At 42.7% G+C, this 13023-nt stretch overlaps 1 protein-coding gene across 1 annotated transcript in view; it reads right to left on the reverse strand.

The window, feature by feature from the left end:
- LOC143019587 (vitellogenin-like) overlaps positions 1–12799 on the reverse strand; it is a 37882-nt gene extending 25083 nt beyond the window's left edge. Inside the window, exon 1 of the mRNA XM_076175364.1 lies at positions 12435–12799. Within this exon, the coding sequence (XP_076031479.1) occupies positions 12435–12692 (258 nt within the window). The 5' untranslated portion in view covers positions 12693–12799. The remainder of the gene's footprint in view (positions 1–12434) is intronic.
- Positions 12800–13023: the final 224 nt, after the last annotated feature.

A 13023-nucleotide genomic window follows, 5' to 3' on the forward strand; every position in this document is an offset into this window, starting at 1 on the left:
TGTTGACTCGGTATAAGCCTTCTCTACATTCATAAGGGTCCAAAAAACACTCTTACTTTTTACCAAAAGCTTCTCACATATCTGCCTTACTACAACAAAATTATCCACGCATCCTCTACGTTTCCTTAACCCATACTATTCCCCTCCGATTAGTTCCTATATTTCCTACCTAATCCACTCAATTATTACTATTGAATCTACTTTCCAACCAAAATAATTGACCGATACCTCTGAAAATACAGCAATTATATTAATTCCCTTTTCCTTTGTAAAATAGAATCAGACAGGTACTCTCCCTACCCTCCTGCACATTCTCCTCCTTTAGATACACATTAAACAACTTCACTCGTCAATCCATCGTAACAATTCCTTCTTCTATCAAATACCTAACATCACACCCATCTAACCAAGGTGCCTTTGCAGGTTTCATAAAATTCAATGTTCTTTATATATTTTTTCTATAGCATTGTCATTTTTTCTCTCCCATCACAGGTATTCTCCTAGCACCTTCCAACCCCATACCTAACCTCCTCCATTTTAGACAATTCTCTGAAATACTCAACCCAGCTTCTCTTTACCGCCATAACTTCTTTTAACATGCACCTTTTACTTTTCCCTCTCTTTCTGACTCTTTCCACTTCCCTTCGAAACATACAGGACTCGTACTTTTATCATTTCCAAAATTAACTGCCAAAATTCTTCCTTGTTTTACAGCTGCATTCCTCTTTGCCTCACCCACTTTGCATTTTGTTTCTCCTCTCTCCTTATACTTCTCATATGTCTCTTTTGATCAACCTTGCCACAAATCCTTATGCGATCATCTCTTCTCGTCTACTATCGCACTGAATTCTTCATCCCATCACTCACTATATTTCTTTCTGTTTCCTCCCATCCTCTTCGTCCCTCATATCATCTCTGCTCACTTTATCACTACCTCCTTACAACATATATGCGTACACGGTTTCAGCCGCATACATACATATATACATACATTCATACATACATACATATATATATATATATATATATATATATATATATATATATATATATATATATATATATATATATATATATATATATATACACTGAATAGTTTCCAGTGATCAATTAATATTTTTTTTTTCAACCACAAATCACTTTTAATTCCATGTCATCGCAGTCGAGACTGAAGAATCGCTCGATGGAGGCATCCGTTGGAAATTGAAACGGATGCCCCCATCGAGCGATTCTTCAGTCTCGACTGCGATGGCATGGAATTAAAAGTGATTTGTGGTTTTACCCTACCAGGGGTTTATACAGTATGAAATGTCATAATGATATTATAGAGAGTAAATAGGATTATAGATAATATATAAGTCTGAAGTGTGCATTTTGTTTGCAGACTCCTAAACAACATTATGGAAACCTTTTCCCTGAGAGGCATGGCAGTGACATTATGAAAATATATATGTTGGTCCTGAAAAAAAAATACAAAATATTTAATCATGTGCCACAAGCCACGTTGTACTTCGGAGTTGACTTCAACACTAGGTCTAAATATATGAAAAGTCATTATTCATGAGCAAATTTTGCTCGAAGTATTTATTCTGTTACGACCAGCCCCGTCTACCATCGAACTGCCAAATCATCGATGGGCTTTCCCTAACCATCTAGATGCTTCCTCAAGGTTTTTACTGCAGCCATTCAAACGACCAAACTGTTGAGCCGTCGCTCAACTACGGGCTTCAAAAACATATAAATGCCACACGCGGCCAGTGAGAAAGCGGGCTCAACTCGTCAATGTTTGGAAAGGTATCCTTTCCCCCCAGGTGATCAGGAAACCTATACTCCTCCCTGACGATAAAATATATCTTGTTCTTTTGTGGTTTATTTTGACATGTAGTTGTTATTATGGTTATTGCGTATCTCACATTTTGCACTCGTTCGTTGATTAAGGAATGTTAATTGCTTTACATTTTTACTTCTTATTGTTTTTTTGTTTTGTTTATAGGTGTAAGGATTAAGTTACGAATAATTGATATTAAGCTATATTGTGTTTACTTAACACCTTACACCATTTGTAAGGTCAGCTCTTGCCCTAGACTCTAATTCACAGTCGGTGGACCGTTCCAATACTCATAAATTGTTGACTCCTCTCCTCACTCAACATCTTCTATGCAAATTATTTTTTCATCGAGCTTACGTATTCAGAAGAAAAGAAAATAAGATCACAAATTTATCGAGAATGTTGGTATGTTTTGGACGGAATGCGATATCTATCGTCCCCCAGGTCCTTGAAACTGTCCATGGAGTGTACCATTTTAGGTTATAAGAAAGCTAAGAGTATAAACAATGCATTTTATTTTTGTTCGTTTTTTCTGGTTGCTCGTATGCTCTATTTGAACAGCATTTGGTATTCCCAAATGTTACAAAAGAAAATATTTTCGCGAAAACATGAAATTTGATTTCATAATAATTGCGACTCGTGTCCAAAGTCCGTGCGACACCTAGTGGGATTAGCATGAGTCCAATTGCCAGCTACTGAGGAAAGTGGCGGCGTCGGGTGCAAGTTCACCGTTGGGCATCATCATGTCGTCGCCTTCGAAGTTGTTCAAAGTGCCCATCAGACCTTCCAGGCGACCCATAAGCTCAACGCTGGCATAGAGTCGGAAGGTTGGTGAGGTTTTGGACACAGACAGGTAAAGGCTTCTGGCATTTACGATGACCTCAGCGGGGCGTTGGTAAACGGTAACATATGGGTAGATAGATTGTTCCTCTTCTGTTTGCTCTTGGTCGTCCAAGTAAGCCTTGTACTCACTGTCGATGGCAACCTTGTGCAGCCTGTTACCGAGAGTGATTCCAAATTCATACTTATTATCTGGTAATGCTCTGACAGTAACATGGTCGTAACCGTCAGTAGCCAGGATGTACTGGCATGGAGTCACGGGCAGTTTGATCATTTTCCCATCGAAGGTGTAGAGACTCCCATCTCCATAATAGATTGCAGGAGAAGATGTGAGGGCGTTAAAGAACTTGTACTGAATAGGGATCATGGTTTGCATGAGGCCTACAAAGCTCCTCCATACGGGAAGTCCAGAAGAGACGCTGACTCCGTAAGGCACAGTTGTTAAGGAATACACAGGGCGGTTAAGAGGAAGCACCAGATGAAGTTTTCCTTGCTTGGCATTGTAGTTCAGTTGTAAGGTGTCTTCAAGAAGCTGGTACAGGAAATGAAGTACCTCCTCTGCTTGAGGGATATTTTCCTGTAAAGAGAATCAAAAGAAGAATGAGCCATAGCAAACTTACTTTCATGTCTAATCTTTTCGTGAGAGAATATACAGAGTAAAATAGCACTTACAAATCCAAAGCTGTGAAGGAACCAGTCGACAGTCTGACGGATGAATGGTCTCCTCATGATTTGCCGATATATGATATGGGCATCCTTCCTGACGTCTTCAACGATGTGTCTTGTGACGTAAGTCAGAGCTTCCCATTGTTCAGGGAAGTTTTCTTTAAGCATGCCAATCATCTCAACTGGGTTTAATCTGTGTTCCATTGTAGTCCAGATATCGATAATTGCTTGATATTCCTGAGGATGTGTCTCCTGCAGCCTAAGTAGCATTCCCTCAATTTTCTCCCAGAAGCGAGTCTCCTTGAGGGCACGCACGATTTCCTCTGGAGTGAATTGGTTCATCTCGTACAATTCTCTCAAGCGAACCAGAACTGGGGAAATAAAGATAACAGTGATTACAACGAAACTTGCTTAAATCAGCTATGTTATATGGGATGTAGCAACGGATGGGAATTACCTAATGAAACTTAAACTTACCCGTCCTTATTTCCATCAGACTTTCCATGATCTCGGATTCGTAAGCTTTTGTGATTTTCGACATGAGATCCACATATTCGCTGTAGATGTTGACTACAGATTCATCAAGATAATGGTAAACTTCTCTAAACACAGATACAAGCGTTTGAACTTCGCTTATAGCAACTTGGAAGATGTGAACAAAGTCGGGGATCAGACCGTCAGTGCGAAGGTCTTCGTAGATATGTGCGAATTCGCTAAGGAAATACTGGAAGACCTTGTCCGCCTCAATGACGGGCAGTTCGGCACTCTGGCCTGCCGCATCAGCTTGCAACTGCTGGTAGGTGGATTCCCACCATCCTAGGAAAGTGTTTACTTGAGATCTGATGACTTCCAGGATTTCGTTCTGTAATTAGATAGAAATATTAAGTGAAAAGGAACATTTCTTTGGTGGATTTTTAAACAATGAACTTCTATTTCACTGCAAATACGAACCATGTTTTCTTGGACTTCTTCATGATGATAGTGACCTTCCAAATCAAGAGTAACGGGGGAAGTGAGCTCGGCCCTAATTCCAGCGACATCGGCAAATCTCATCAGAGGGTTCTCCCATGGCTTTTCAACACGCATGTCAAGTTCAACCTTACCAGGGCTCTTCCAGCCAGCGTTCAAATGATATTTCTTGTTTTGTTCTTCGCCAACCTTGAAGGTTATAGCTTCCACGTGAGCAGGATAGCAGAAGTGACTCTTAGTTTCGTATTCCTGAGCCTGTAAACTCCAGTGGGTATTCAGATTAAAACCATGGCAGTGAATCGTCTGCTCAGGTCGCAAGATGTTGGAGATTTCCATATCAATGGATGGTGTCCTCAACTTTGCCGAAAGAACAGCTTCCTCTGGCATGGTTCTTTGATATATGAGACCAATCATTTTCTCAGGAACTGAAGGATCGTACACGTAGTGCAATTCGATACCCTTTGTTGATTTGGTCCATGCGGTATCCAACATTATCCTCGGGTTATATAGGAGAGCCTGATTTGATTAGAAATACAGAACATTATTAGGGATGACATAAATACCCTTGAATAGAAAGAATATAACAGACACTGGAGTTGACTTTGTCATGAAAAACTGACCTATGTTGAAGGTTATTTCACAAGAAATCTACGTGTTGTCTTTGCCTCAAAAACCTTACCTTTGTTGACATGGTCATGTCCGTTCTGTAACTTCCTTCTGACTTCTTCGTGCCTTGAAGTGTCAGGACCACCATGTCTTCGTGGGACTGGAATATATCCAATTCCAGAGAGCCAACTACAGTTAATGGTGAGAATCCATACTCTGCTGAAATTATGATGTCCTTAGATAGGGTAGGGTAGCTGATTTTACCTTCAATACGAGTTCCCTGAGTGCCTTTCACTTCCTGGCTAATCATATTACCGGAAACCTCGATTTTGTCTTCACTTTTATCCTTGTTGGTCCAAACCTCAACTGAAGGCTTTGACGAATCCAAACTGCTTACAGCCTCCAAAGTACGAGAAGGTGTCTCGACACGCACGTTCCACAAAAGAGGTTCTGGGTGATTAACCCTGATGTTGAAATAGGTTTCGTCGTTCTTGGTCATTTCAAGATGCATGGATCCGTCATCATTCTTCGCAGAACTGGCCTTGAAGGTACTGATGGCTTCGAAGGGCAGGACAGCCTCAATGGTGATCGTTCCAGACTTCACCCAGCTCTCTTCGTCAGACGTCCGTGTACCGTGTGACTCGATGCTTGTTTGCTTGTCTGCATGATTGAAGGCGATCTTAGCCTCGTAAGAGTTTTCCATGAGATTACCGAAGATATCAAGCAACATTGCCTCGGTCAATTTGTTCTGGGAGATCTCAGTCTGTCAATAAAAAATACAGAAATAAATCGTTAACCATTGTTTAGACAAGAAGAAATAAACACATATCTCAGATAGTACGAGACACGAAATCCTTCTTACCTTGAATGACACCTCCCTTGCCTCTGGAGTCAGTTTATGATAGGCGTGGATCTGGGAAATGACTTCTTCAATTTGAGGAGATTTAAGAGTCACCATGGCATCTAATTTATAGTTGAGAGGTTCGGGTAAGTTTTCAAAAACATAATCCCATCTCCACTCGTAGTCATTTTCATCAGGAGTCTTAAAATAGATTAGACCATTCATAGAAGACTTTTCGTAAGCAAGGGTATTCTTGTTTAGGGATGTTTGGAATGTGAAAGTTCTCTGGGCAGGTGTGGTCCAGATCAAACTAGCTTCGTTGTGACCCTCAAACATGCGAAGAGGTGAAGCTAGCTGGACTTGCATGTTGTACTGATGAGCTTCTCCCATTAAAACCAAGTTACCACTGTAAAAAAGATAAATGAAAAATATGCAATATATGAGAGAAAAGTTATATTGTATATTCGTGTTTTTTTTTTTTTTTTTTTTTACTTACTGCATGTTGAATAATCCATCCTCTGCGATATCGTAGTTACTTTCAGTGCCGATCATTTTTGAAGTATCACCTTCAGCGTCGAAGAAGACCTCAGCCTTGATAGTTTTGGTGGTAAAATCTCTATCGTAAACGCCCTTAATCCTGCGTTGGTACTCTTCTTGTGGGAAGAGAAGGCTGTTAAAGTTGATGTGGAGTGCTTCCTTGGAAAGATGGAAATCTGCCTTGGTATCTGTAAGTTTGAGGAAGGCAAAGCTGGTCTTGATATCACTCTCTTCTTCAGAAATGATTGTCCTGTCGATCATGGAGTTCAGGAGAATACCGGTGGAGTCACTTAATTGAAGAAGTACTTTCTTCGTTTTGGGCGAGGTCTCCAGAGCAGTTGTCAATCTGTGTGGTCCTTCGCTGAATCCTAAGATCTCAAGATCCATCTCTTGGAGCCATTTCTTCTTCTTAATCTTTAGTGTAACAGGACCTTTAGCTTCGTATGTCATTTCCTCATTGTACACAGCAGTGCCTGTGATATCATACTTGGACTCCTCGACCTCGTCGATATGAACCACGATGTCCAGTCGCTCCATAAGCTTGGGTGCCTGCAACTGAAAGGAGAGGAGTATAAGCACAGTTATTAGTACTATGAGTAAGGATGTTTGCTTATCCACTGAATTCTAAAGGATTGACATAGTATGAGTAGCTAATACACTCATCAACAAACCTTAAAAAAGCTAGATTATCTATTAGAAAACTATTAGTTTGAAAATGAAGAGGGCTTACCTCCAGTTTATTTTCGAAAGACATCTTCCCTTCCTCCTTTCGCGTGATTGACAGCAGTGCATGGGCGATCTTTTCCTCAGTCTTCCTGTTATCAAGTTCCCAAGAGGTTTCCAATAGCATGCCGTCATAATGCAGCTTGTTAAGGGACTTCAGGTCAATGTCTCCAACAATGGCTAAGGACAGATGTTACAAAATAAGTTGCCACAGTGTGTATCAATTAAAATATCAATTCCATTTCAAATGGATGTCCGTAGGCTTGGTAATCTTACCTGTTGTTTCCACATCAATGTTCAAGTTGGCGGGGAAGATGCCGTTCTTCTTAGCGAGGGACTCGATGTCAAAGTAAACATGCTCTCCCTTCATCAAGCTGAATTTAGCGGACCATTCTGCACTGTCTTCGGCCTCTGCTGTGGGTGCGATATGTTGGTGGAGTTTCCAATCGATAATTTCGACATGGACGTTCCACTTACGCAGCTTGTCGATAAGTGGGAAGTAAATGCGAGGCGTGGAATGGAAATCAAAGCCGGCTGTAAAATGAACCACTTGTTTTAAGCTTACCGCAAAAAAAGCTTTGTCATTTTACTACACCTATAAAACAAAAATTTTTTTTTCAATTATAAAACTTAATACTTACCTTCAAAGTCCAGTACGATGAAGTTCCTCAGTGCGTTATGAGATCTAACTACTACATCAATGCCGGTGTTACCCTCATGCATCTCAGAAAGGACAGAGGCCTCGAACATTTGAGACTCGGCAGGGAATTCCCAGCTTGGGCTGAAGTAAATGTTGAAGTCAAACTTCCTGTGAGGATCTTCTGTTTTCAGTTTCATATCTGTTTTGAAAGCATAGGTGTAGTCGCCGGATGCATGCATGATCTTATACTTCCAGAACATTTCCAGAGCCTTCTTGTCAGCATCGGTGGTAAGAGTAGTCTGAGAAGCATACTCCAAGAAAGAGGAGCTGATGGATGTGAAGAGAGCTTGGGTGTTTTCTTTCCTGTCGTAGGAGATCTTGGCAGATGCGCCGCGAGGAGCACTGGATCCAGGAGTGTCAATGGTGAAGTCGATGACTTTGTTGTCGGGTTCATTGGTCAATAAGGCTGCCAGTCTATAGCCTTCCATGGAAGCCTCGGTTTTTTCTGCAGTCAGGCTGATCTCAATTGGGTGACCAAATGGTACAGAGGTGCTGCTGATGATGTTGGGCAAGTTGAGTTTATAACAGAAGCGAAGACCCAAGTGGCTATCAAAGAAGTCGGTGCATTCGTCCTTCTCTACCAAACGAGCGTCGACAATGCCTTCAGGGATGATTTTGTGTTCTGGGTTTTCGTTCAGTATTTCAATCTCTTCGTTGACCATATAAGTTTCGCTCTTGAATGAAATGAGATCCCATTTTTCTGGTATACTCCATTTGATATTCAATCCACCAGTTAAATCGATGTCAAGCTTTCCACCATTTGAAATGTGGAGATTGTTCTTAACCTTAACGCCATGCTTGAGTACAGATTTGAAGCCAACGAAACCGTCCAACTCAACAGATAGGCTAGGCATCAATTTCAAGGAAGCGTGTGGGTTCTCACCGGATAAGATTTGTCTGATGTCGACATCGGAATCCATATCAAGGCCAAGAACTGCAGCACCACACAGGTCAGCATGAAGTGGTATTCCTTGCATAGTGGGGATTGTATATTCCAAGGAGATGGGAAGAGTCCTGGCAGTATTTATGAGGTATTTGGACATAGATTCCATGTTGTGGTCCATGTAAGCGAAGAAATCACCAATGACTTGGTCAACGTCGATATTCTTGAGGTCAGATGTGAGAGAAGCGAAAGAGATCTCCTGTCCGAAAAGACGAAGAGCTAGATCAACCATAGGTTGTTTTTCCTGGTGGTTACGAGAACGCACTTTGGAGTCAACGAAGTCTTCGGCAACCTGGAATTCTACATTTCTCTTGGCTCTAAGTGAGCTGGCCAAATGCTCGACAACCTTGGATCCCTTATCTTGACCAAAGGCGGCGATGTCTGTGATCACCTTGTTCCAAGGAGTAGACATCAGATATCCTCTAGGACCAAAGACTTCTTCTAGAAGTGAGTTGAAGCCATCTAGCCTTACACCAACTTCGGCCAAGTTCATCATGTTTCCAAAGATATCGGTAGTTAAGTTGAAGTTGACAGATCGTGGAAGAGTAGACCTGCGGGAATAGATGAGATTGGAATCGACTTCAGCTCCCAAACCGATAGTGCGGAAGAAATGGGAGATTTCTGTATTTCTGGAGAACTTTCTGATGTCTTCACTGTAGTCAGCAGGAAGAACAATGTTGGAGAGGAGGTAACGGAGGTGCTCCTTGTGTGGTGAATTAGTCTCCTGAAGGTTAGTCAGATGAGTAAGTACCAAGCTGCGAACTGAAACGAAATATAGAATTGGTCTGTAATTTTATACAGAATGAATAAGGATGTGGCACAAATAAATTCACACGTATGCTTATACACATACGTACATTTTGTTAATATACACACGCACATTATCATATATGCAAACATACATGCATGCGTACATACATACATACATACATACATACATACACAGATACATGTGTACACACGTATATAGGTAAATTCATAAAGTATATCTCCATCCATACTCGGCAAGCAATTAAAAAGAGGCAAACCACTGTATTCACGGGTTCTACTGAGTAAAACTTTAAATCTAGTGGTTATGATTCTATCGGGACTGACCATATTCTGGGAGTGGAGCAATACGCAGGGAGATGAAATCAAATATGGAGGAAGGGAAGACTGTATGACTACAGATGAATATAAGGGAAAAGTCAGTTGTATCAATCAATTCATCGCACCAGTTCTCTTTTGCAGAAAACCCGATTGGCCTAGGAAACCAAATTTGGTCACCGGCTCATCCTAAACTCACTTAGTGAAAACATTTTGTGGATTTATCTCGACTGAATCTAGAAAAGTGTAAGATGATGTGTTGTGTTTTCTGTGTGATGATGGCACCTAAGTTACTTGATGTCTATTGCCATATAAATTCTACACTGCGAGTGATTAGCTGATCGTAGGCGTACTAGTGCAACCATTGCGTGTTTTGAGAGTGATTTCTCTTGTAGGTAGATATCTGGTGAAGTAGTGACTTTTTGATCAAGTTAAGGGCGTTCGTTTTGTGATCAGTGTACATATGCGTTTTGGATGGATGTGTTGTGGGGTACTGGAGATAGGTTGCTTTAAGTATCTGACAAGAATACAATTTAAGTTGTTTTCCTGTTCCATTCTATGGGTTGCCCCAATGTGATATGATATAAGAAAAATTGTACATCGAAGACATCGAATTCGACACTAATCTTGAGGGATAGAGCGAGGGCAAAATGCTGCATTAGAAGGATGAGATCTATCATCTTTCACTGGTTTGGGCTGAACCAAGGTAGCTCCCCATGATAAGGGAGAACTATGGGTCCCTGGGCAAAGGGGGAACAGTACAACAAATAGAGAGACATTTTCTATAAAAATTGACTCAGGGTACAGAAAAAAACATGCATTCTTCTAGGCACACCTAACATAAAGTTTTGAGAGCCTATATGAAGCCTCGAGTGAAAGAGCCACTTTATCCTTTTCGTAAGATGGTCTGGGATCAAACACATTGACCAAAGTAAAGGCTACAGCGACACGTACAAGGCTCTTGACATATACTTCTCATCCTCTTTATTTTCAATATGCATAGATGGAGAGGTGGGGTTACTGAGTAAAGAAATTATTATAGAAAGCTATAATAAGATGGTCTGGGATCAAACACATTGACCAAAGTAAAGGCTACAGCGACACGTACAAGGCTCTTGACATATACTTCTCATCCTCTTTATTTTCAATATGCATAGATGGAGAGGTGGGGTTACTGAGTAAAGAAATTATTATAGAAAGCTATAACGCGCACGTTGAACTTACTCTGGATATTTGTCTCCTCCCTTGCAAAGTCAATGATGCGCTTTACTTCCGCCATATCTTCGACACATCTAGCGCCATTCAGGTAAGCGGTTGCTCGGATTTCGGTCTCTTCCTTCATGTCATAGTAATGGTTTAACATCTCATGTGGATTCTGGAATAAAAAAATGGAAAAGTGAGTACCCACCTTCCTACTTTGTGTTCAGATTGAAAACAAAAACGGGTATGGTGTAAAGAGGCTACTGCACTGGAACTCACCCACAAGTTGCAGGGCACTTTCCTAAAGGCTTGGGCGGCCGCCACGCGAACGGAAGTTTCCACGTTGATGTCATGGTAGCACTGCTTGACTGTGGCAGCTACAGCTTCAGGGAAGTAGCCAACATTGCCAAGACCCTTGAGGAGGAGTTTGGCGTGCTCGCGCTCCTCAGGTGTGGCTCCGTGGCATGTCTCGGCAAGTTTGCTGGTGGCCAGCATGATGATCTCATCGACGTGTCCTTCCTCTCGGTACCTAGGATGTTGGCGGATGTAGGTACTGACCATGGAAGCAGCTGCCAAAAGGACGGTCTTAGGGGGATGGTCCATCGTGACTAGAGGGGCCAGTGACTTGATGGCGAGGGTATTGGGACGGGCCATCATGTGCAGGGCTGTGGCATAGAGGGCAGTTCTTCCTGGGGAGGCCACTCCTTGCGAAATCTCTTCCATCATAACGGGAACAGCTCCAGACTCACCAAGGAAGGCGATGGCGTCGAGGTACATCTGTTCGATCTTATGCCAGTTGGGGCAGTAGGCGCCAGCACGAATATTGTCGAGGATAGCCTTGACGTGAGAATCGGGAGCGTGGCGGAGCAGAGTCATTCCATGGTAGACAAGGGCGGCTGTCTCGGGCTCGACAGTGTTTTCGACCTTGGCGCAAATGTCTGTGAGGATCGCGTCGAGTCTGGGCACAACAGTGTCCCTCTTCTTGGGAGTGGTGAAGTCGAACTTGAGCTCTTTCTTGACCAGGCGGTTGGACGAGAAGGTGAGGAGGGCAGGGTCCACCTCTACCTGGGACTCGAACTGAAGGGTGGCCTTTTGTACAGCCTTGATGTGTTTGTAGACGCCGTACATGGGTTTGATGATGTTGGTGTCAGTACACTCGATGGAGGTGTAGAGACCACTCTGGATGTTTTGCTGGCAAGTCGAGCTGGACTCCTCGAGAGGAAGAGGCATATTGAGCCAGGGTAGGTTGTTCATCGTTTCAGCCGGACGGTAGAAACGGTCCTCGCACCTCTTGTTGTCCTTCTCCTTGACCACTTGCACATCAGTTTCGGAGACGGGAGTCAGGGTGTAGCTGGTGGGGCACTTACCCTGGATGTCTCTCTGAGGAAAGAGAAATGAGATCGGTCAGAGCTACCATCTGGTTACATCTTGGAGAGGAGCAATCTCCGATGTAGTTGACTGAAAAATTGAAGAGTACAGCTGTAGTTAGCCTTACCTCTGTGATGGTGGTTTCCTTGTTGGCCTCTGAGAAGGAGGGAAGGGTGTTCTGGAGGTAGGAGGCCACACTCATCTTGGCGTTGACGGACCACGTGTCATCCTCGGGGTCGACGCACACGTGCTGCACTCGCCCGTCCATGATGGCCATCATGAGGGGACGCTCAGACACCTTGCCCATCTCTGGAACGACGCTCGCGTCCTTTCCGTTCATCTGGAACTCCTTGATGGTGATGGCCACGTCGCAGGGCGTGAGCATCGACAGTTCCACCTTGGAGTTCCACTCGACTCGGGTGTTTGCGTTCTCCACATTCTCGAAGTGAAGGTTGGACTCCCCATGCTGTTGGTAAACATAGGTGTGTCCAGGTGTGTAGCTGAGCTTGGGGCTTCCAGTTACCGGGCACTCTCTGGAGCACCGCACTCCGTCGTAGGAGTCTGTGTGAGGGGAAAAGGAACAAGAGTGTTTCTGTAAATTCTAGTCACAAGATTTAACTGCGCCAACCTTTTCGAATACATGAATGCAGATATCGGCACATCTTGCATTCGAGGTTTATGATTTAGATACAAAATATATACAATTATTGAGAAAA

This window comes from Oratosquilla oratoria, chromosome 37 (assembly GCF_046742065.1).
Source record: "Oratosquilla oratoria isolate Oo_2021 chromosome 37, ASM4674206v1, whole genome shotgun sequence".
Lineage (NCBI taxonomy): Eukaryota > Metazoa > Arthropoda > Malacostraca > Stomatopoda > Squillidae > Oratosquilla > Oratosquilla oratoria.